At 42.0% G+C, this 24,502-nt stretch overlaps 1 protein-coding gene and 1 pseudogene across 3 annotated transcripts in view; one reads left to right on the top strand and one right to left on the bottom strand.

The window, feature by feature from the left end:
• Positions 1–1,269: 1,269 nt before the first annotated feature.
• LOC118007530 lies at positions 1,270–4,534 on the bottom strand (annotated as a pseudogene).
• Positions 4,535–11,819: 7,285 nt separating this feature from the next.
• EIF2AK3 (eukaryotic translation initiation factor 2 alpha kinase 3) overlaps positions 11,820–24,502 on the top strand; it is a 67,839-nt gene continuing 55,156 nt past the window's right edge. The window contains exons 1-2 of one of the 3 annotated variants that reach the window (XM_035001097.1): positions 11,820–12,575; positions 23,976–24,105. In XM_035001097.1, coding sequence (XP_034856988.1) covers positions 12,271–12,575; positions 23,976–24,105 — 435 coding nt within the window. In that variant the 5' untranslated portion in view covers positions 11,820–12,270. The other 2 variants (XM_035001098.1, XM_035001099.1) reach the window with 2 other exon arrangements.

Genomic DNA, 24,502 nt, shown 5'->3' on the forward strand with positions numbered 1-24,502 from the left:
ATTATATGCTCCTGAGGACAAGATTTCTTTCTGAGTATGCAATCTCAGTGCCTATGGGGTTGGCCACAGCCTAGGAATTTAAAATACGTGTTGAAAATTGAATGAATGGGGTGCCTACGTGGGTCAGTCGGTTAAGAGTCTGCCTTTGGCTCTGGTCATGATACTGGGGTTCTGGGACGGAGTCCCACATCAGGTTCCCTGCTCGGCAGGGAGTCTGCTTCTCCCTCTCCCTCCACCCCTGCTGGTGCTTTCTCTCCCTCAAATAAATAAAAAAAATCTTTAGAAAAAAAAAAGAAAATTGAATGAATATATGAAACAAGGAGAAAATACTGAAGTCAGTTTATGTGCTCCTTACAGATTATGTGACAGACCACAAGGGTAATAGCAACTTTTTTGTTTTTATTAATTAATTAACTAATTTCAATTGTAGTTATTGATATACTATCATGGTTCCTGATCCAAAAGATACAAAAGACTTTTTTATATTTAAAAGTCTCACTCCTGGTTGCACAAATCTGTCAATATATTAGAAACCACTGAATTGTACACTTTAAACAGGTGAATGGTATGTGAATAAATAAATAAATAAGCTAAAAAAGGAAAAATTCTCCCTCCTATCCTCTCACCTTCATGCCTTGGCCACTCTGTTTGTTTTCCCAGAGGCAACCCTGTGACCAGTTTTCTTCTTCCAGAGATATAGAGACAGAGATACAGAAATATGTATCTATATATTTGTTTCCTTCACACTTTTTGGTTTTTGTTTTGTTTTGTTTTGTTTTTTTGAGCAGTAAAAGGCTGTACTTTCTCCCTCTTCTGAATACAAAATCCTTGAGAAAGATGGAATCTGACTACCGGGATGGTAGATGTACTGGCCATGTGGCTGCAGAGGGGAGGTGGCAGGCAGGCACCTCCTGTGCCTGTGAGCAGAGCTGAAGCTGTGTTGGTGGAAGGGTAGGAGATGCAGCAAACCAGAGACTGCAAGGAAGACTTTGCTTAGTTTGACATCCAGGCTCCCTGGTCTTTTGCCACTGTAAAAGGTGACAAACATATCCCAGTATGCATAGGACTTTCTGTTTTAAAACAAGTTCCAGAAAATCCCCAGTCCCAGAACTATTAAATCATCCTAGTAGATTGATCCCCTTTCTTTTTTTTTTTTTTTTTCTCCCCAGGAGACGGTGAGTTTTAATTTATCTTTTCTGGATAGAGTTTTGATTTGCTCTTGAATGTTCCAGGGTGGTGAGACCAGGAGGAAGCACAGGATGTAGAGATCTATTCCATGTAATCTTTTCCCTCGGTGCCATCTCCACTATCAACGGAGACAGCAGCATGCCTACTTGCGGAACCGAACTGGGAACTGAACTTGGAGGCCAGGTCTTCTTCAGGTTCTCTGTCTCGGGTTCAGATCAGGGGACTTGACCTCTTTTGCCATCTTTCCTATGTGACTCCTTCCAGTGGTCTTTCTTCCCTCATCTCCTGAACTACAGCTGGAGTTCCCACTTTGACCTTTTGGGCATTCATCCCACACACTGAATTTTCATCTTTCCCTGCTGGTCCTTTCTCAGACGTTGAGCAGGAACTACCCCACCCCTTATAGGGGGATGCTGCTCTGTGTCTGAGCTCTGAGATCCAACAGGAGGGCTAGAACTTCGCTGCACCCAAGCATTCTGCTTTGGTAGAGGAGCTGGCATTACCTTTAGACACTGTTCAGGTTTGGGAGGTTTAGAAGTTGGAGAGTGACAGTCTTCCTCTTAATTGAGTGTTTCATTTTCTAGAGACTTCTCATGCTCTCTCCTTGGTGCACTTCTGCCTGGTGGGGCTGAGGTCCCAGCCTGTGATGACTCACTTCCTGTCTTCAACTGTTCCATTTCTTGAGTTTCTTTATTTTGCCAGCTTAGAATCTCTTCCGAGGCTGACATTCTAGTTTTGCTTCATCCAGCTGACACTCTTCTGTTCCTTCTTTCCCCTGTCCCTTCTGTAGCTACTCTTCTACTTCTCCTTCTCTAGCACCTGTGTCATCAGGCTTTGCCTTTCCATAGACAGGCTGCTCAAATGGGCTGTGATGTGCTAGCAGAGGAACTATCCTCCCTGGAAGTATTCCAAGGCTTTAGACTCGGTTTGTTGGGGGCACCTCTATCATCATGCCTCTAATCATCCTGAGAGTAATCATCTCTAGAGCTCCATGACCAATCATCTCTTCTGTCATATCTGTCTTCATAGTGGTCTCTTCCTCCTCTATAGACATCATCCCAGTGGTACCCACTACCAAATGCTCTTCTGCCACTGCCTACGCTAGAATCATAACCTCTGTCATAGTCTCGGCTACTTCAGTCATCACAGTGATCCCAGCCCCCGTATCAATCCATATCCTATTGTGGGCCATCATGGTACCACATCCCAATGCCCATTATGATATTGGCCAGAATCATAACAATCTGGCACTTGTCTCCAAAGCTATCATCGCCTCTTCTAGGCAGGTAGTCATCAAAGCTGTCTGTCTCAAGATGGGCCCTCCAGTGTACATCTGTTTTGTCAGAATCCTGATTTTTATCTCCACCAGAAAAACGATCATTCCTGCTTTTATCCTGTGTTTGAGCAGCAAGGTCCACTCAGATTCTCCTGTTGCCTAGAGACTCCTCATTTGAGGCTCAGGGCACTGAGCAAGGAATTCCAACTCAGGTCCTCAAACTTAGCATAACCCAAATCTTTCATCCTCTCTGGGTTGCTGGGTTCACGTGGTAAATGTACTGCACTGATATTTAATCGTCCAAAGAATTCCTTAACGTCTTCTGTCACAGCACAGGGCACGTTCCCTAGAAAAGCAGTGAGGGTGGCAATTTGGGAAGATAGGTCTGCTCAATATTGGGTTCCTGAGCAGCCCATGGAGCAGAGGCAGGATAGAATGGTCAACTGGAGGAGTCCTATACACATGGTCATCAGTACTGTGCCAAGTGGCTGAAACATCTCCTTCCAGGTTATCTGTTTCATCAGCCCAGATGACTGGTTCAGGGACTTAGGTGCTTCCTCCACCAGTATCCCATTCTCAACCAGAAAGTCTGTTAGGAAGATAGTCTCCCCCTTCTTATTCTTCTTTTTGCTGGGGCTGCCATGTTGGGACAGAAAGAGAGCGACTGACCCATTTATGATTATAAAATGTTCCCCCTGCATTTCTAGTAATCTTTCTTACCTTAAAGTTGACTTTACCACCGACTGGGAGAAAATATTTGCAAAAGATGTATCTGATAAAGGACTATTATCCAAAATATGCAAAGGACTCCTAAAACTCAACAATTAAAATAAAGAACAATTCAATAAAAAAAATAGGCAAAAGACCTGAACAAACACCTATTTGCTATATAGAGAAAGCAAATAAGCATATAAAAACATGCTCAAATTATGTGTCATTAGGGAAATGCAAATCAAAACAAGATACCCCTACACATCTATTACAGCAGCGGAAGTCCGAAACACTGATGATACCAAATTCTGGCAAGGATGTGGAACAACAGAAACTCTAGATCATTGCTGGTAGGAATGCAAATGGTGTAGGCTCTTCGGAAGACGCTTTGCTGGCTTCTTACAAAACTAAATAAACTCTTACCTTTTACCCAATGGAATTCAAAGCTTATGTCCACACAAGAACTTGCACATGCAAGTATTCAGCTGTATTCATGATTGCCAAAACCGGGAAGCTACCAGGATGTCCTGCCGTGGGTGAACGGATAAATAAACTGGGGTCCATCCAGAGAATGGAATATTACTCAGTGCTAAAAAAGAAATGAACTATTGGGGCGCCTGGGTGGCTCAGTTGTTAAGCGTCTGCCTTCGGCTCAGGTCATGATCTCAGGGCCCTGGGATCGAGCCCCGCATCGGGCTCCCTGCTCCGCAGGAAGCCTGCTTCTCCCTCTCCCACTCCCCCTGCTTGTGTTCCCTCTCTTGCTGTGTCTCTCTCTGTCAAATAAATAAATAACATCTTAAAAAAAAAAAAAAAAAGAAATGAACTATTTATCAAACCCTGAAATGACATGGAGGAAGCAAATGCACTTAGGATATTAATCATAATTATTTTATAGCCTGTGTCTGATATCTTCGATATCTCAATTTCCTGTGGATCTGATCTATTTCTGTGTTTTTCTTATGATTTTCTGTCACTTGGTTCTGTTTGTTGACATAATTTGTAGGTTTTTGTGTAAATGCTAAACACTCTGTATGAATAATTGTAGAAGTTCTATATAATGCTTTCCTTCTCCGGAGATAATTTAACTTTCTTCTGGCAGAAAGAGTAGGGGCAGGTCACCCTAATCCAATTAGGGAATACAATATTTTGACACTTTTTTTTAAGGCAAATTTGTTTCCGCTTTGTCCTTATTTCCCTTTGTTGTGTGTCTAGAGTCTCAACTGGAGGTGTTTTTCAGAGCTCCAACTCCTTGCTGGGCCTTCACTTCCACTTTTTGACTCTCCAGCCCAATGAAACTGTTTCACTCGTCAGCCTGTTATCTGCCTCTTTCTGCTTGGGCTTCTGATCTCTTACCTGCATGGTGCATGGCTAAGGAATCAGCAAATGCCTTGGTGGGAAAAGGAGTTGGAATATCAGCTCACTTTTCAATAATTCTCTTTTCTCTGGGATGCGAACCCTTCCAATCCTGGCTCTCTTTCTAGCCTTGAACTCCACATTTTGTTCTGGTAGCCCTGAGACTCCTCAAAGCTCCCTGAGAGGTACTTCTCTGCTTGGGTTCTAGTCCCTGCACTTTTTTGCTTATAATTCAGCAAATGTCTCAGGCAGGGAATGATGGAGAATGTTACCCTGATCTCATTATATTTTCTTTCTTTCTTATTCTTAGCCCTTTGAATTCTAGATGACTTGGTTGCTCTCTGATACCTTTGAAGTTTTGTTTTTTAAAAAAATCTAATTTACCGTCATTCTCAGTGAGATATTTGGTCTAAAACCAGCTCTTACATCAGAGCTGGAAGCAGTTGTTCAAATACTGACAGCTAAGATACAGTCTTCAGTCTGGCCCCCTTATAAAATTATGTGTGGTGTGAGGATTTGATTCTCCCACCACTTTTCTTTATTTGAACCATGTAGAACACTCGCTCTCAGAGGACACCATGTCTTTTGTTTTTTGACAGGAATGAATCTTTCATATATAAATATGCAGCTTATTTTTTCTCTGTTGTTTATGAAAATCAAAATAGTATTTCTTGGTGCTAATTCAATAAACACAAATGCAAGCTTAAGCCTGAATATCTAAGAAGTTTAGCCAGATGAGTCAATAATTATATTTAATTTTTATTAAAAAAATTATCATCCAGGGGCACCTGGGTGGCGTGGTCAGTTAAGCATACAACTTTTGGTTTCGGCTCAGGTCATGATCTCAGGGTCGTGAGACTGCCTGTCTCCTTCCGTCCCTCCCCTCTCTCTAAAATAAATAAAATAAATCTTAAAAAAAATTATCATCCAAATAAAAACACAAAATTAAAAATATTTTATTCTGTACTTGCTGACCATAAAGAATATATTGGTGGCCCCAGGAGAGAAATGATTTCATCTATGATTAGTGATATAAAGTGATACTTTGCATTTGTGTTTACTCATTGCTACCTGGTTGCTTAGATTTTTTTTAAAGATTTTCTATTTATTTGAGAGAGAGACAGAGAGAGAGCACAAGCAGGGGGAGGGGCAGAGGGAGAGGGAGAAGCAGGCACCCCATTCAGCAGGGAGCCCAATGTGGGGCTCGATCCCAGGATCCCGGGATCGTGACCTGAGCCAAAGGCAGATGTTTAACCGACTGAGCTACCCGGGTGTCCCTAGACTTTTTTTTTTATATGTAAATTTGTATAAATATTCTCTATAGAAAAAAGAGGCATAACATTATAGAAAAATAGAACCAAGCTACCAAAGAGCTTGGTGTAAGTGACCCAAGAAAGTCCCTGGTGCAAGTGACAGAAGGGTGTCTGGGACAAATGACCACAGCAGACACTGTGAGATTCAGGAAGAAGCAGATTGTCCCAGAGCACACTAATATTATATTAGTAAATATAAATTTAACATACATCAACCACATGAGCACACAGATTGTCCCAGAGCACACTTGGCATTCCAAAATTAGTGCTGATTAATGTCTCTCTTTTGCCTTAAATTGGAAGAATTACATATAAAACTACCCCTCCCTTTCCTTCAGATAGAAAATAAAAGCAATGAAGGCCTTGAGTAAGAATTTTCCAGTGCAAGGGTCTTCATGCATTTAAGGGAATGCTCGCTGCTTTCCTGTTCTTGCCAGGCCCACAGGCATTTGATCATGAAAAGGTAAGATTGAAGAAAAGGCACTGATATCTCTCAGCATAATGTAAAATCTTGATATCATTATGAAATAGGATTCTTTGCAATTTATAGAGCAGTTAGGAAAAATCCTTTTTCTACTTAAGAGTTTGGCCTCTGAAAATCTCTGAGACTCAACTTCTTTTGGAGGAAGACCACATATAACTGGACACGTACACACACATACATAGCACGTGTGTGGGCATGTACGTAGGGATTTGTTCATGCATTTATGCATACATGCCTGTAGATCCCACTGTTAGAGAGATCTCCAAGGGGACCAGAAAGGATCATCTGTATCTGTCCAGGACTAGACCCAACTATGTAAATTCAGAAGTTGATAATTATCAGTTACTACCCTGGTGAAGCCTCAAGGCATTTCTTTAGACTCAGTCACTCAGATAAGGGAACAAATACTCACCATGGGTGTGGTGGACTAAAGCCTGGTCACAAATCTTCTCTCCCCTGTGGTAGCAATACACATCCCCACTATAGCCATGGCCTCTTGCTGTAATGGCTCCACTTCCCTGCCCTTTCACTTTGGACTTGGTTGTGTGGCGTACTTTGGCCACAGGGATGTTAGCAGACATATAAAAGCAGGGGTTTGAAATATGTACGTGTGGTGCAATTCTTTATCGCTAAGTAGTATTCCATCACGTGGCTATACATCCATTTGTTTATTCATTCACTAGTTGATAGACATCAGTGTTTCCAGTTTGGGCAATTATGAGAGAAGCTGCTATAAACATTCACATATAGGTCTTTGTGGGAACATATGTTTTCATTTCTCTTGGGTAAAACCCTAGGAATGGGATTGTGAGGTCATATGGTTAGTGTATGTCTAATTGTATAAAAAGTGGCCAAAATGTTTCCAAAATAGTTTTACCATTTTGCATTTGGACCAACAATGTATGAAAGTTCCAACTGCTCCACATCCTCAACAGCACTTGCTCCTTTTTTTTTATTCAAAGAGCTGTTCCAATAGACATGGAGCGATCTCATTGTGTGTACTGCTTTGAGGCGAATTGTTCATGCTAGACTCAGGCACAGATATAATTGATTACTCTCATAGCACTTGTGCTAGATTGGATTTTTGCTCTCTGAAATCCTATGCCCACATCCTTCGTCATGTGACTTTGAAGTTTCTCTCATTAGTGGCAAGGCATATTTTCCTGCTTCGTTGATGTTGGGCCTGGTCAAATGCTCACTTAGTCAACGGAATGTGAATGGAAGTGACAGCGCTGCCGTTCTGACTCCAGGTTTTAATAGGCCCTGTAAATTTCCACTCATCTTTCTTCTGTTTCTGCCATTGCCTTAAGGAAGATGTGTTCCATGGGCGCCTGGGTGGCTCAGTTGGTTAAGTGTCCAATTCTTGCTTTTGGCTCAGGTCCTGATCTCAGGATCATGGGATTGAGCCCCACATCAGGCTCTGTGCTGAGTGTACAGCCTGCTTGAGACTCTCTCGCCCTCTTTCTCTCCCCTCCTCCTGCTTGCTCTCTCTTTAAATGAATGAATGAATGAATGAATGAATGAATGAAATCTTAAAAAAAAAGATTCTCTCTTTTCTCTCTCCCTTTGCCCCTCCTCTCTCTCTCTCAAAAAAAAAAAAAAAAAAAGACATGTTCTTGCTAGACCAACCCCCCAGGTGAAGGGTATGAGTTCCATATATGTATAAATGTTACACAAGCACATCGAAGGAATCTCAAAATCATTAGTCATCACGGAAATGCAAACCAAAACCACAAAGAAATACCACCACATACTCACTAGAAAAACAAAAATTAAAAGACTAACAATATCAAATGTTGTTGACGATATGAAAGAACTAGAACTCTCATATGCCACTGGTAGGGGTATAAAATGAAACCACTTTGGAACATGGTTTGGCTTATTGGACATTTATGTCTTTTTTAGTGATATTGCAAGTCAAAGCATTTACAAAGGGAAGAATTTATATGGGTGGGCACCCAACAGAGTTTGCCACCACAGTAAAATATACAGTGCTGTATCAGTTGACTATTGCCATAATAATGCTGTGTAAGAAACCATCCCCAAATGCAATGGCTTAAAACAACAGAAATTTATACCCTCACAACCTTCACGTGGGGATTGACTGATCTAGGCAGAGCACAAATACTGTTTGGCAGATTCATATAAATTTAACATACATCAACCACATGAGCCAATAATTCCACTTCTAGGGTTTACTCAAGAGAAATAAAAACCTACACTTACATAGAGACTTGTATATGCAGTTTCATAGCAGCTTTATCTTCAATAGCCCCAAATTAGAAGTATCTCAATGTATACCAACAGGCAATGGAATTCGACTCAGCAATAAAAATGAAGAAAGTGTTGCTACATGTAAGAACATGGATGAATTTTAAAACATTATATTAGTGAAAGAAACCAGACACAAAGAGTATGTACTGTACAATTACATTAAAAATTCTAGAAAATCTATTGTGACAGAAGACAGATCAGTGATTACCCGGGCCCTGGGGTGGAAGAAGGACCTATGAGGAGATACAAGGAAGCTCTCAGCATGGCGGGAATGTTCTGTTACCTTGGCTGGTGTATACATCTGTTGAAACTTATCCAAGCAGGCACTTTCTATAGGTACATGTATTAAACTGCAATAGTGTGGATTACAAATTCTCTCCTTCATCCTCACCAGCAGAACCCTAGTTTTGTTCAGAGTGGCAGTATGCTTCCTTTTTAGCTCTGGATGACTATTTGACATGCTCTTGGCCTGTGAAAGGTAAGCAGAAGTCCCTTACTGGGGCTTTGAGGAAAGCTCTTGACAGAGGGCAAATTCAGGCAGCACCAGGTACAGACTTTCTCTGCTAATAGTCTGAGCCTATGATTCGAAATCACTGACCTCTTTTGCTCATCTTCTAGACCATGCTCAGTTTTAGAATTTGAATTCTAAACTTGGCAACCCTGGCTCAGATACCTAAGCATCAGCTTCTTTTCCTGGCTCAGGTTCATTGATCAGCTATCCTGCCTGGTTCCAGCTACTCTTACACTTCCCTGAGGAACTCACACTCATAGTCCAGGGTTCCCATGCAGCCACCATGACTCTCCATGCTGTCCCCAAACTGGCAGGTTCTCTCTTCACCCCTTCAAGTTCTTTTCCTAGTCAGCTGAACCTGACTCATGATTATGACTCTTCTTTTTCCAAAATGGAAATATTCACGTGTTTTTTTCTGAGTATAAACTGTGACTGTCCTTACTGACATTTTCCACCACTGAGCTCTTCTGTCTGTGCCTTTTCCTCATGGCATTTACTTTGTTTTCATAATATAAGTATATGTGTGATTATTAAAGTAGTGTCGGTCTCCTTAACTAGAGAAATGTTAAGCTTCAGAAGGGCAGGGATCATGCCTGTTTTGTTCACAACCTTATTCCCATGGTACTTGCTAAATGGTAATGAATAAATGAATAAACAAAACTTCCACATCAATTGTAGGTGGCAAGCAGACTCCTAATTCATTAGCTCAGATTACAGTTCATGCCATGATCATTTTTTGAAAAAGTTAAAAAAACATGAAGACTAGGTTCACTAACCTATACACACTAGCTAATTTCAAATGGGCCATTACAAATAGTCAACAATCATTTTTCAGCTCCTGTTAATTTTTTTGACACCTTTCTTATATTATCTACTAAATATCACTTTGGCAGGAAATCTTATTTTCTATTTTACTGAGTAAATCATGATCAGCTAGTTTGAACTCTCTCACCTATTTTTTCTTTCAAAGTAAGTTATTCTTTAGGGGCACTTCTTCAACTTTCAACATGGACGGCATGCCTCTGCTTTCCTGGATACTCTGGGATCTTGCTTCCTTAATCAACCCCTTGGATCTACAGCAACTACAATCTCCCTTTCCATCTGTCTCTTTCCATTCTGTCCTGTTGAATGAATGAATTCATTCATTCATTCAACAAATATTTATCAAATACTAAACACCTTGCTTTGTTTTAGGCTCTATTTAGGAATATATCGATGAGCAAATCCTCATTAGAACTTATATAGGAGTAGAAGGGGACAGACAATAAACAAAACAGATATATATATTACAGTATTTTAAAGTCTAAGGAGAGAAATAAAGCAGGGGAGGAGTTTAGGAAGTGATCTGTGGGAGATGTTTCAATTTTAAAAAGGGTGGTCAGGAGAGGCTTCACTGGGAAGGTAACAGAGCCTTGAAAGAAGTGAAGATATCTGGGTGTTAGGGGCTGAATTGTGTACCCTCCGCCATTTCCAAATTCCTATGAAGTCCTTACTCCCTGAGTACCTCTGACTGTAACTGTATTTGGAGATAAGGCCTTTAAGGTGATTCAGTTAAAATGACACCTAATGAGGGTTATGACCTGGCCTATGGGGCAGGAAAACCAGTGAAAAGTGTTTTGGCAGGGAAGAGTTACTGGGTTAAATATAGCTGATCAGATGAAGACAGAATTGTCTTTTTAGCAATGGCGGCCTCAGTGAGAGCAGTTCTGGTGGAATTGTGAGCTTGAAAGCCCGACTGTAGTGTGTTTGAGAGGGAGAGAAGAGGAATTGAAGACAAGGAGTTTAGAACACTGGAGAGTTTTGCTGTACTGAAGAGCAGGGAATGTGGTCAGGAGGTGGAGCAGGAAGTGGGGCTTTTTGTTTGTTTTGCTTTTGGACGGAAGAAATTAGAAAAAAACCTTCAGTTTTGATGAGGCAATAGCCTCCCAGCTAGCTTCCTCATCTTTGGTGTTACTCTTTTGAATACACTGCCGATGGACGCATTTTACCCTTTCATTCACCTGCTCAAAAATTTTCAGGGTCTCTTTAACTGTTGTATGAAAAGTTTCAATGCCTTAGTTGAACATTCAAATTTTCTGCAGTTTGGCCTTTTGCAGTTTTATCTTTTTTCGTCATAGCCCTATAGTGAGGTACAAAGCATGCCAGACCAGGGTCGGAAGGCTTGGATAAAGTCACGGAGCCGTAAGGGCTAGGTGTGTGACTTTAGACAAGTGAGGGCAATGCACTGGGCCTGGGCTCCCTCTCCTTTATAACGAGGAAGGGAGCGTGTCAGGTAGACTGGATCCTCTGGAGGTCACCGGCATCTCTACCGGGCTATGATTTCAGCACCAGCATGGCCACAAGCGGGATACTCTCCTGAGCCCGCCCTGTCCCTTCCACTTCGGGGGACCACACCTCCTGTACCGTCACTTATTTTTCCTGCTTCGCTTTTGCCTTTCCAAAGACAGCAGGCTTTAGAAGACAGCTCCTTTAAGGTCGGCCGCCTCCCCGCCACCAGGGACTCGCCTCCCACCCTTGCTTTCACTTGGGACAATCCACCTCCACAGTCAGAATCGGCCACGTATTGAGTGCTGCTTCCAACCAATCAAGAAGAAGTTACCTCAGACCTTTGGAGGGGCATCCACTTCTACCAATGATCTTCCAACTCTTCTCTAGCGCCTCATTTTTTTGAGGGGCGAGGCCAATCGCAGCGATGGCCAATCTGCTCCGGGAAAATGTATTCCGGTACTGCGGCGCCTACCAATCAGGTGAGAGGATTGCGGAGAGGGGCGATTTTCACTGGTAACCGCGTCCGGAAGAGGGCTGGGCCTCGGGAGAGGGCAATACGATTTGATTGGCAGGCGTGATGTTGACATCCGAAAGCCCACCTTCTCCAAGAGGACCAGCCTGGGTCTCCTGAGTGACGGTGGCCGCAGCCAATCAGGGGGGAGACGCGCGGAAAGTTTGTTCAATGGGCGATGACTGAGGGAGGCTGTCACTCAGGTGGCGGTGGCGGAGGCCGGGCTAAGACGTGGCCGGTGGAGCTCCGCTCGGCTGTCCAGACCGTCGGGGCGGCGGCTGGGTGCCTAGCGCGTCCTCGTCCTGGTCGGGCGCTTCCAGCAGCGGGAGAGGCAGGCGCCGGCGTCTGCACCTCCATGCCCGCACGCGGGGCAGGACGCTGATGGAGCGCGCCACCCGCCCGGGGCCGCTCGCGCGGGCGCTGCTGCTGCTGCTGCTGCTGGGACTGGCGGCGGGCACGGTGGCCGCGGGGCGAGCCCCGGACCTCCCCGCGCCGAAGGCGGAGGCGGTGTTTGGCCTGGGCGCAGCGGCCGCTCCCACTTCTGCAGCGCGGGTGCCGGCGGCCGGGGCCGTGGCTACGGCCGAAGTGACCGTGGAGGACGCCGAAGCTGTGCCGGCGGCCGCTACGGAGCAGGAGCCGCGGGACCCGGAACCCGACGACGAGGCCGAGCTACGGCCGCGCGGCAGGTGAGGGGCGCAGGCTGAGCGCCGGGGCCGGCGACCCCGGAGGCCACTTGTTTACGGCACGTGTGCCGCGGAGGATCGGAGGTCCGGGGTTCCCCCTCGGCTGTGGTCTCTCTCAGAGGATGGAGAACTGGTGACCCGGGAGCGAGCGCGGGGCCGTGCTCCCATCCCCCTGGCCAGCGACGGGCCTTTTCTCCGGTCCTTGTTCGCAGGCAAAAGCAGCATCCTCGAAGGTGTCTGGGGGATGATCAGAGAATGGAGCGCAGAGGTGGGAAAGAAACGTCACTTTCCCTCTTTTTTTGTTTTCGAACTTTATTCGCGCTGCAAGGACTCCCTCCCCTTTTTCTTCCATGAGTCATCCCATATCCCTGCTGGGTTGACAGCTGTTTGGGAAAAGAACTTTACAATGACATTTCTACATTTCCCTTTCAACACAACCCTGTAGTGGCCCCTGGACCAGGGGTGAGGTCAGTATTTCTCGAACTGAGACCTGCAGAACATCTGCATCAGAATCACCTGGGGATGCTGGTTAACTGTACAGTTTTTAGGCCCTACCCCAGTTGTACTGAATTAGACTTTCTTGGGGCAAGAACCTGGAATCTGCAAGTTTAACAAGCACTCCAGGCAGGTCTTGAACACACTAAAGTTTAAGAGCTGCGGATAGGTCTTGCATTTTGGCAGTTCTTTGATATTTAGAGGGCTTAACAATACGTAAACATTTAAAATAGGGTTGTCTTGGTTGATTTGCTTAGCCTCCTTAAAAATGTTACTGCAAGGTACAGGTTTTTAAATACTTTTCAAAACCTGGACACAAATGTAAGGTATTTTAATGGTAAAGTATTTTGCAGGCAGCTGATCTCAGCACAACTGGGGAGAAAGTGATGTCTCATCTAACAAATGGAGTGATAGAAGGAGCATTACGCAAATTAAACCAGAGAGGGCTAGAATCTGGATTAGAAAGTATTGTAAGCTTATAATGTAGCAATTACTAGATCCTAACAAGTTAGATTTAATTTTCAGCTAAATATCAGAACCTTGATCTATATACTTGCAGACTACTAAAACTGGATAAGTACTAAAATTTTCTAGGCACCATATGAATGTTTATGTATAGATTTTTTTTTTCCTTTAAGTAGCACATATTTGACAATATTTTGATAGATTTTGCTGATGGATTAATTTTCCTGGAAGAGTGTTTTTGTTTATCTTAAGTTTCTGAAGCACCTGCTCAAAGTAAGTTACTTGAAGTAAAGTGAGATGTTTCATTTTTCTTAGAGTACAGATCCACCACCGCAGGTATTTATTGGCACTTACAACCCACAGGCTGCCCTGGGGTTAACAAAGGTTAGGCAGATAGTCCCTGTCTTCCGGGAGGAGGGTGTTGCCTAGCAGTGAGGATTGAATGAAGAGACCCATAATGATATTACAGAGCAGAAGCAGTGCAAATGAAGTGCCCTGACTGTCCCAAGGTTTTTGTGGTGTTCAGTGGGTGGGGGTATGGGGGTGAAGTAGGTAAAAAGGTAAGAGAAGGCTGTGGCAGAATGAGTTGGTTTGTGAAATGTGAGTAGGATCATGATGAGCAGACACTGGACTTGAGGAAACAGCAAGAGGCACAGAAGCTGGAAAGTATGTTTAGGGAACATTTTTGTTTGTATACCTGTGTGTGTGTGTGTCTGTCTGTCTGTCTGTGTGTACGAGGGAGATACAAACATGCACATGTGTGCTGGGCAGGGAGTTGTGGAAGATGAGGCTAGAACAATAGGCTGGGACCAGATTGTATATGTCGAGTCTAACACTAGTAGCATCTTCATCACCTGGGACGTGTTAGAAAGCAGAATCTGGCACCACCCAGATCCACTGAAGGAGTATATGCATTTTGACAGGATTACCAGATGATTCCCATGCACATGACAGTTTGAGAGTTATTGTTTCAGAAGTGTTGTATAGGGTATCTTGAAAGCCAGGTCTGATTACAGTTTGTTGTTAAGTGGGTATAGCACAGAGGGGAGAGATTTGAGAGATTTGAGGGAGAATCTTGGTTCCTGGCAAATGAATTGATTCCTCCTGTGGTACCCCCGTCCACAGATTGAGATGGGATGGTCAGAAGATGGGAACACACATGGGAAAGTGGGGAAATTGAGGAGAGCAGGGAAGAAAAGGTAAAGGGCTTGTTGTTGGACATGGTGACTTGGAGGTGCAGGCAGTCCATCCAGAGGGAGAGATTTGGGAGGCAGGTAGAAATGATTGTAGTTGGAGAGAGATCAGGGTAAAGAGGTGAAGGTGTGAGAAAGAGGAGGCTCAGAAGAAGACCTCAACAAATGCCTTATATTTTTGAGAAGATGAGCCAGCAGAGGAAACAGAAATCCAGCTGGCTGGGATGGAGGTGTAGGGTGAGGGCTGAGAACAATGAGGAGGAATTTGGTGGTGAGCGCATGTAAAGAATTTAAGTCAAACAGCAGAGAGTGCTCAGATTGCAAGACAGTAAGGATTCATCCTTTTAAAGCCCCACTCCCTCCTTCCGGCACTCTTCGGACTGACTCCTGACAGCAGGCAAGTTTATACATTCAGAGGAAGGAGCCTGTATAGACAGGTTGAAAAAGAAAGGAATAGAGGAGGGAGTGGAGGTAGTTGAAGAGGATCTCCTTGGCAAACAGGAGGATCACTTCCTTCTCAGAAAGGAGAGTGAAAATAGAAGAGTTGGGCCTGGCAGAGAGTAAGTGATCTTTGGCTAACAGAATTCTCTAGGAAGAGATAGACCGTGTTTAGGGGTGTGCCAGGTAGCTTGAGATAGTGTGGAAAGTTTGAGAAGCCTTGGATAAGTAAATTGATTGAGTCAACAGAAGATCAGTATGCAACGTTTATAAAACTTCTTCCTAAGTGCTCTTTAAAAAAGTGAAAAACCAGGGAATATCAGTGTTCCATAATAACAGACCAATATCCTGTTTGTTTAAAGGAGGAGGATTAGGGGAACAGATTTGAATTAACCAAGCGTTTATCACAAACAGCTGTGAAGAGCTATGGTACTTGCAAAACTTTTAAAAAGGGGGAGATGGGAAATTAAGGTCGCTATTTTTGCATGTTGTCTTTTGATGCCCAGGAAGCAGTATGAGACTCTGGTTCATTTTTCTTCCCTTGATGGAGTTTTCATTGGTTTTATCCTAACTGCTTACTCTACATCTCAAGAACATGTGAATGAGTGAATAAACTTTTTTTCTTTAAAAAGTAGCTAAAATAAACTTGTTTTTCTGATAGCAGCCTTGTTAGTGCTTCTGTTAAACATTACATTTAGTTGAAATTTAAATGGGATGCTCGCTAAGGAAAGCTGGGAGGAAAGTTGCAATCTCGCCTCATTGCTAGATTTTGTGCACATTGGCATAGTTATGAGTTACCAGTTTCCTGACTCCAGCACAAATGGGCAAATTGCTAAATGTTACTTGGGGTTTTGGGGATGGGATGGGCATCTTCATAGTGACGGCCTCTAATGACCTCAAGAGTTGTAAAGAACTAATTTTATCTTAACTGTCACACTAATTTGTAGCATATTTCTGCCTTCCTCCCCTGCCTCTAATTCCCCGCTAACAACAGTATTACTAAGTTGGATGTTAATCTGTGGTGCTTCTTTAATTTGTCACCTGTAAACTGAATTCTTTGTATTTAATGAGATAACATGAAAATATTTTGCAAATGTGAGATGATTTCATTTTTTATTTCTCTCTCCTGTCTATCCTTTCACAAACTGATTGGATGTGAATCGTGGTACGGAATCTGGTCATCCTCAGATTTTCAGATTCATAGTTAAGCTTTTTTTTTTCCCCGCTAATATACCTATTGAATAATAGAATCTCAGCATACAGTGTTGAAAGGGAACTCAGTCATCTGGTCCCAACACTGCTCACTTTTCTGACACCAGACTTTTAAAGTTAACTAGAAATCATATTTAAAGAAGAATTTATGCATAACTTTCAAGACAAGTTGTAAGCCAAAATAAACATACTTTAAGCAAGTAATGAATTATCCTTCCTGTCTACAATTGTCTTTTTAGTTTAGTTGACACCTGGGCTCTAGATATGATATGTGAGAGAATTGAAGAAACTGTTCTTTATTTGAACTCCGAAGCCTTTACACACCTAGGCATTTTGCGGAAAGGGACTGGGTCTTCATTAGCTGCTGTGAGCTGTAGCTCCGACATGCCTCTTCATTTCCTAAATACTGCCTGAGAACTCCATCTGATTTTTTCCTCTGTTTGTAAGAGAGAAGTTCCTGAACATTTTTACTACAAAATATTTTAAAATACAAAGAGGAGAACTTGTAAGTTACAGAACTAAATGTGAGGGGGGAAATTAATTTTATTTTTTATTTTTTCACCCTGTTCTGTTTGTAAATGACCATTTTGATTAAAAATGTTTCCTAGAACAAAGTAGAAAAAGTGTGTCCAAAAATGTTTTAATCTGATAAAGGATATATGTCACTCATGTCTATAACATTGAAAACTTAAATGGTATTTCTTTAAGGTGTAGCTGATATGTCAAAGTTATAAAATATAGTTGGTAATTTTTGACATGTTTGTTTTGATTTGGGGCAGGGCTAGTCTTGTGATATGTTTAAATAAAGGAAGTTTGATTTGAAGATTTACTTAGTAGGTGAGGACTAAGAAGTATAGTCCAATTAGTACTAGTTTGGTTTTGAACAAGAACATACGCTTTCTTGAATAAGAGCATGTGTTTAGGTGGAGGATTCTGGCTACATCAAAAAGCAGATTTAAGGGGCGCCTGGGTGGCTCAGTCGTTAGGCGTCTGCCTTCGGCTCAGGTCATGATCCCAGGGTCCTGGGATCGAGCCCGCATCGGGCTCCCTGGTCGGCGGGAAGCCTGCTTCTCCCTCTCCCACTCCCCCTGCTTGTGTTCTCTCTCTCTCTGTGTCTCTCTCTCTGTCAAATAAATAAATAAATAATCTTTAAAAAAAAAAAAAGCAGATTTAACCAAATCACATTTTTAATTTTGTAGAGTTTTTTCCTCTCCTCCCCTCTCCCCAAAGAAAGAAAATGTGCAATTTAAAAATAAGCAGTTGTTAATGTAGAAACTGTTCACTCGATACAGTGTTCTCCTGTCACCTGCTTCTCTCTCACATGGGAAATTTCTACAGGTGGTAAGCCTCCTTTAGAATTATTGTATGAAAGAATTCAGCATCTACTTCTCAGACTCTGATAAACTTAATTGTAAATAGGCAGGTATTCTGGGTGACTTAAGTGAGAGCAAACAGTTTTTTAAAATAGGATCTTCATTGGCATAAGGTTATTTCTGCTCAGTTGAGGGCAAATCAGAGCAGTAACAGGATAAATGGCATCTTGATGAGATTTCTGGAATGAATAAAAGCTGCACATTATAGTAATATAGTAGTTGCTACTTAATGAAAACGTACTGTTAACAGAATGATTGAGTTTAAAAACCTAAATTCATGCTTCTGTCCAAAACCTCTTACTTAGTGCATGACTGAGGCAAGTCACATATTTTCACATCTTTCTCAGCTTCTGTTTTGTTTTTGTTTTATATGTACCATAGTGTCTGCCCTACTAAGGTGTTTCATTCAACAAACATTTATTGCATTTCACGAGTAGATAAATGGGCAGCTGAGCTAGCCCTTGAGCCCCAAGTCTGACAGGGAGATCATTGTGTTAAAGAATTAACTACACTAGAATGGATAGTGAGTGACATAGGAGTAGTTTGAGAGTAAAGACAATGGAAGTATCAAGTGAGTGAGTCCTTGAATGTCAAGTGTCAAGGCAGGTCTAGGCTGCAGAGCCCAGAGCAGTGATTCCCAAGCCAGGGCTCCTGGACATCTATGGATCTGCAAAGGTAAAAATGGGGATCCATGAGATTGTCAGTATTTTTAAATAACTGAATGGAATTGGATATCCAATGAGGAGAAGGCTAAACAGTCAAGTTTCCTGACTTTGAACTAGAATTGTATCAAACTTAATATAGTAATCTTAGCTATATCTTTTCAGAAATCTTCACTATTTTGATTGGTATTAAATATTTCCTCTAAAAATGGGGGAGTTCATTAGAAATAATGTTTATGGGGCAAATGAAATAATTTAAGATGTGAGATAATAAATTAAATGGAACTTTGTTGAAAAGTTAAGAAACGTGTGTGTGGGTGTGTGTGGGTGTGTGTGTGGGGGTGTGTGGGGGTGTGTGGCAGTGGGGTGGGGGATTATGCCTGATTATGAAAGGCTCTGTGTGCTATACGAAGCAGTGTGGACCTTATTCTGTGAGCACAGGAAGCTTCAGAAGTTTATCAGATCTCTATTATAGAAACAAAACTATTGGAACTGCAGAGGGGACAGAGACCTGAGGCAGGAAAATATGTCTGAAAGGATTCTGAACGTGTTCTGATGAGAAGTGAGAATTGGTTCTAGGACAAGGGCAGTGGTAATGAAGAAGAAGGAAAAGATTCAAAAGCTTCAGAAATAGAATCAATAGTAACTGACTGTTGTCTAAATGTAGAGCGTGAAGGAGAAGGTAGACTTGTTGTCTGATGCAAATGTTAAGTGACAGGGTAGATGGAAAAGGATGTGGGAGAGGAGATTTATCTGAACACACTGGGGGTAACAAGCATGCCCTGCTGAAAATGCAGAACTAGAGCAGGGAGAGAGACAGTGGACTGTAAACACCGAATAGGTTTGGGAGCTGTCATGTTACAGGTAAAGTCAAAGCTGTGGGTATTGGCTGAAGCCAGAACTCCATGGCCTGCTTCCTGGAGATTGAGAGCACTAGGAATTATGGGGTGAAGGGAAGTGGCCTTATAGAAGCCGGGGAAAGGAGAAGGTCCAGAATGAGGAGCCGGCCACTTTTTCAGCGCTGCTGCGGGACAGACTTGATGAGGAGAATAGATCTGGCAGGAGGAGATTGTTGAAAACCTTCTTGAGAATAGCTTCGAAGAATTGGGTCATGCGTAAGAGAACAGCGCTTGCTGTTGAATCATCCGAACAAATGCCTCTGTAAACTAGAGCAAGGTGTAAGTGAGAGATAGGAGTTTCTAAAGAGTTTATTGGCAGAGTTGGCCAATAGGCCTTCTTCATCCAGGTAATAGATTATTTTTTTACTCTAAGGAAACAGCCCTTTGAGCTAAGTCAGTATTTGCCAACCTGGTCTTATTGCAAGACTCAACTGGGGTATTGTCAAGCTCTAGCTCCCAAGCCCCTTATGGGGATGGGACCCATGAATGTTTACTGGCTTTTAACAAGCACTCCAGATAATTTTTATGATCAGGCAAGTTTGAGTTATGCTGACCCAGGGAAGTAGTCATGTCTTACCTGTGAGAAAGCAAGTGGAATGAAGCTGTGAGCAGAACAAGTGCAGAGTCATGGGGATGTGAACACAGGTCTGACTTCAGAGCTCCAGTTCTTAAAAAGAAAAAAAAAATGCTCTAGTTCTTTCCACTGGAAATGCTGCCTCTGCAGTCCCTTCAATTCTTGAATAAGTAAAGGGCTTTTCATCTTGTTCATAGAAACCTGAAAATAGAGCGAATGGATTGTGGGGAGATAAAATGGCCTTATAGTCTCCCTATTTGGGGAGGGGGGATTCATTTTTCATCTCTGATTGGTGTTGTTCTAAACACTTATTGCTGTCCTCTGTTTATCCCTGCATTTAGCATTATCTATCTGCTTGATGCTTTTCTCAATCAATAGTATGTCCATGAGCATCTCTCTCTTAGAATGTGATTAGACATAATAGTCTAAATTGTAGCATCTCTTTTGTGCCCTGTAGTGCTGCTCAATTTCAGCCACAGCAGAAGGGGTACTTCCTTCCAGAAACATGCTTGGGAAGGAGCCCACAGTGAATATTATGGCTAGCTTGTAGCAGACAAGAAAGTGAAGGGGTTTTTTTGTTTTGTTTTGTTTTGTTTTTTTAAATGCCTGACAGAGTTATAGGGGATTTACTGTTTTTCCCATTAAGAGGGTTAAAATAATTAAGGGTACCCCATTCAAATCTAAAAACCAGATTACATTAAGTATCAAAAGCAGTTAAGAGAATAATATACTTAATTGTTCCTGCCCACATGTTTGTATTTCTTTTAATTATTACTCAAATTTACACTTATTCTCTAGATATTGTACAAAATCTGAAACTATCTTGTTTAAAAAAACAGAATCCTTGACTCAGTTAAATGCACCCTATATGATAAGTTGTCAGTGAAAGAATAGTTAAACATTAAACTCCAAGTGACTTATTAAAATGTGTTTTTATATACACATAAGACACATATGCATGTTTTATTGTTGGGTTTTTCTTTGTTTTGAAGATGAGACCTAGAGTTTTACCATTCTCTGCATACCTCTAGCCCAAATACCTACATACTCAAAAAATTACAGGTTGTTTTTTTTTTATAAGTAGAACGTCTAGGGTGAAAAACAATGTTCATTCTGAATTAAAAACAAAAAATAGTATCTCAAGTGTTGCAGGGGTCTACTTAATTTTTCATGGGTTAACACTGCTTGCTTATACTAAGTTTTGTTCCAATTAGAGTAATTTTCATTTAGCCATTTATTTGTGGTTAATGATTACCAAACAGAATAATTAGACATTTCTATAATGGTACTAGGAAAGAGTTAACTTGGCTCTGAACCTTCGATCATTAACTTAATTAGATTCTGTTGCTTTTATTTGTAAATTGGCACATCTAAGATATGAATTTTTTATACCCTTCATTATAAAATAACTTTCTTCCATACAGTATCCGTCTTCTCCCCTAGTTCCTGATACATCTCTTTAGAAAGCAGAGTAATGTGTGGGGAGGGGAGTTGAGTTGTTCCTTTTCTTTTGGTTAGTTATCTAAAATTACTAGAGTTTGTTATGTGTCAAAAATCTTTATTTTCACAAATTAGACTAAGAGTTACCATTTGAAAAATTCAAAATTAGAATTAGTGTATAGTTTGGGAACTAAATTAACAATTGTATTTATTCACTTGATAAATTTATTCATTTGATAAACAATTAAGTTCTTTGAAAGGTTTCAAATGAGTTTATTGAACTGCTTTGTCTTGGTCAACTTACAGCTTCACTATGAATTTGTATACCTTGTACTGCAAATGAAATAGAAAAGATAAAAGTTGTATTTTATAATCTCAAAGTGGAACATAAATATGTGTACTTGGAATTTGCATGGTCTTTGAAGCAGACCAATATACCTAACAAATTCATAGAACAACTGTATAACACATTCTTTCATTCAAGAAATATTTATTGAGGGCCTGTTATATATTTGGGAGGATATGTTCCAGGCAGAAGGAACAGTAGCTGCAGAGGCCCTGAGGGAAAATCATGATGTGTTTGAATAATTGGAGAAGTCATTTACCATATAAGTCTAGTAGGCAGTTAGGTATATAAGTCCAGAGTTCAGGGAGAGATACAAATTTGAGAGTTGCCAGCATATAGATGGTATTTTAAGCTATGAGACTGGATGAGACCATCAAAAAAAAGTACATGTAAGTAGAGAACACTTTGAGAGATAGAAGAGATGAGGAAGAACCAGAAAATGAAACTGAGAAAGAGTAGCCTACAACTAAGGAAAAAAAAAAATTCATGTGTCCTGGAAGCCACATGAAGAGTGTGTCTCATGAAGGGCAGGAGATGTCACTGGTCAGGTGCTGCTAGAAGGTCAAGTGAACTGGGACCTGACCATGGGATTTTTCAATAGGAAGGTCGTCGATGACCCCAACAAGAACCTTTCAAGTGAAGTGGCAGAGACAACATCTTGATTAGAAATAGTTCAAGACAGAAGGGGAAAGGACTTGGAGACAGAATGTATAAGAACTCTTTCAACGAGTTTTGATCCAGAGGCAGGCAGAGTGGATTGGAAGCTTAGAGGGGGTAGAATGGCTCATTTTGTTCAACTGGTTTGGTTTTTAGGTTGGGGGAAATAATAGCAGGTGTGAACGGTGAGAGGAATGCTCTGGTAGAGGGGGAATAATTGATGTGAGAGCAAGAGGAGAAATGTGAGGACTGGCAGAAAGGGATCTGTTGTCTAAGCAGAAGTGTTGGTAGTGCATGGGACCATGAACAATTCACCTGCAGTAATAGGAGGGAAGGTAGAATTCACGGTCCAGGTGGTGATAAAGAGAGGCGTGATGGTGGGATTTCTTTTGATTATCCCTAAGATGAATGAGCTTGGAGGAGCTTGTGTTGGAAGTTGAGGAGAAAGGAGAAATAACATAGTTTAACCTAGGCCAGTGAGTGAGTAGATAGACCAGGGAAGTATGCCGTGATGGTGGAGCATCATTAATAGCTTTTTTCACATTGGTGGTCATGATTAAAGTGAGTCCAGTCAGCATGATTATGTTTTTCTTTGGCCACATTCAACTGCACAGAAGCGAGAGTGAGAAAATGCAGAGCATTGGATTTAACTAGGGTTGGAGTTCTGCTAGGCACTTGTGATGTGTGAGGGGCCAGGAAGTACTCAAAATGAAGGATTATGGGATTTAAACTCAATAAGAAAAAAATGAGGGCCTAATGTTGGTGAAGCTTAGGGTAAAAGTGACAGGATCAATGGCTTGTATGCTCAGGTGGGGTCATAGATTAGTGGGAGTGAGGGAAGCAAAGGAAATGGGCCAGAAAGGGGTTGGTGGCAGGGGCTGGAATGCTTGAAATTTCAGTGGGGCGGGGGAGTTGTGGTGATTGGTAATGCCAAGGGCTAGGATCTCACCATGGCAGTGGATGAGGCAGGGTAAACAGATAATGAAAACCCAAAGAACGTGTTAATAGTGACAGTTAAACCAGGAGCTGAAATCCTCAAGGAGTGAGGCTAGTGACCCAAGGGTCAGTAGCCAATTACTAGGAGGGGTAGTGGGTGGAGCAATCTGATCCTGAGGATTTTTAGAGAGGAGAGAAAGAAAGTAGTCAGGAAACAGCAATGAGGTGCAAGGAGCATCCCCACCCTGTTACGGGGCCCAGTGGTTAAGGGTTTTGGAGCAAAGAATTCTCTTTGCTTCAGAAGTGATGGTCTCAGGAAGAGCCAGGTTTCTACTCAAGCAAGAAGGCAAGTAGACATTCAGGGAATACTGTGTTTCAGGGTTAAGGCTTTCAGGGATTTGGGAAGGGAAGAAGAGGACGGCACTGGGAATGTTGAATTCCATGTGGGGATTACAGTGTGAGAATGAGGGGTGACCTAGGAGTCTGGGGCTTTTCATAAGTGACATAAACAGATAAAAGGCAAATTGCAATGGTCTTGGTGGGCTTTAGCCAGATAGAGATAGCAAGACTGCAAGTCTTGTGAGGAGGTGGGCCCTCCTCCCCCAGCAGACAGAGGTCTGGGGATGGCCTGGTTTTCTTTGCAGTGTATGCAGTAAGTGCCCGATATTGTAAATACTTTTTAAACTTTGTCTTATTAATTTTTAAATTTATAGATCATTAGTGATTATCAGCACTTTAGATGGGCGAATTGCTGCCTTGGATCCTGAGAATCATGGTAAAAAACAGTGGGATTTGGACGTGGGATCCGGTTCCTTGGTTTCATCCAGCCTCAGCAAACCAGAGGTAAGAATTTTCTATTAAATGTTGATTGGAAACAGCTATAATGAACAATTGCTGATACTAGTAGTATGCATTTGCTTATAGAGCTGGGGCTCAGAGCCCGATGGCCTAGGTGCGAGGCCTGTCTGCCTTTTACAAACTATGTCCCCTTCCAGCAACTACTTAACTTTTCTGTTCCTCAGTTCCCCTCCTTTAAAACGAGTGGCTAATGTCACCTACTTCTTAGGATTGTTTTGAACATTAAATGAGTTCATTGTATACATGAGTAACTGAGAATACTGTCTGCTGTATCAATACAATATAGCTCATTAAGCTATAACATGATCATCATTTCTTCCCCCTTATTATTATCACAAGGTGCCTAGGAATAAAAAAACAAATATAGTAACTTAATCTTAAT

Source organism: Mirounga leonina, unplaced genomic scaffold (assembly GCF_011800145.1).
Source record: "Mirounga leonina isolate KUSES-001 unplaced genomic scaffold, KU_Mleo_1.0 Mir_125, whole genome shotgun sequence".
Lineage (NCBI taxonomy): Eukaryota > Metazoa > Chordata > Mammalia > Carnivora > Phocidae > Mirounga > Mirounga leonina.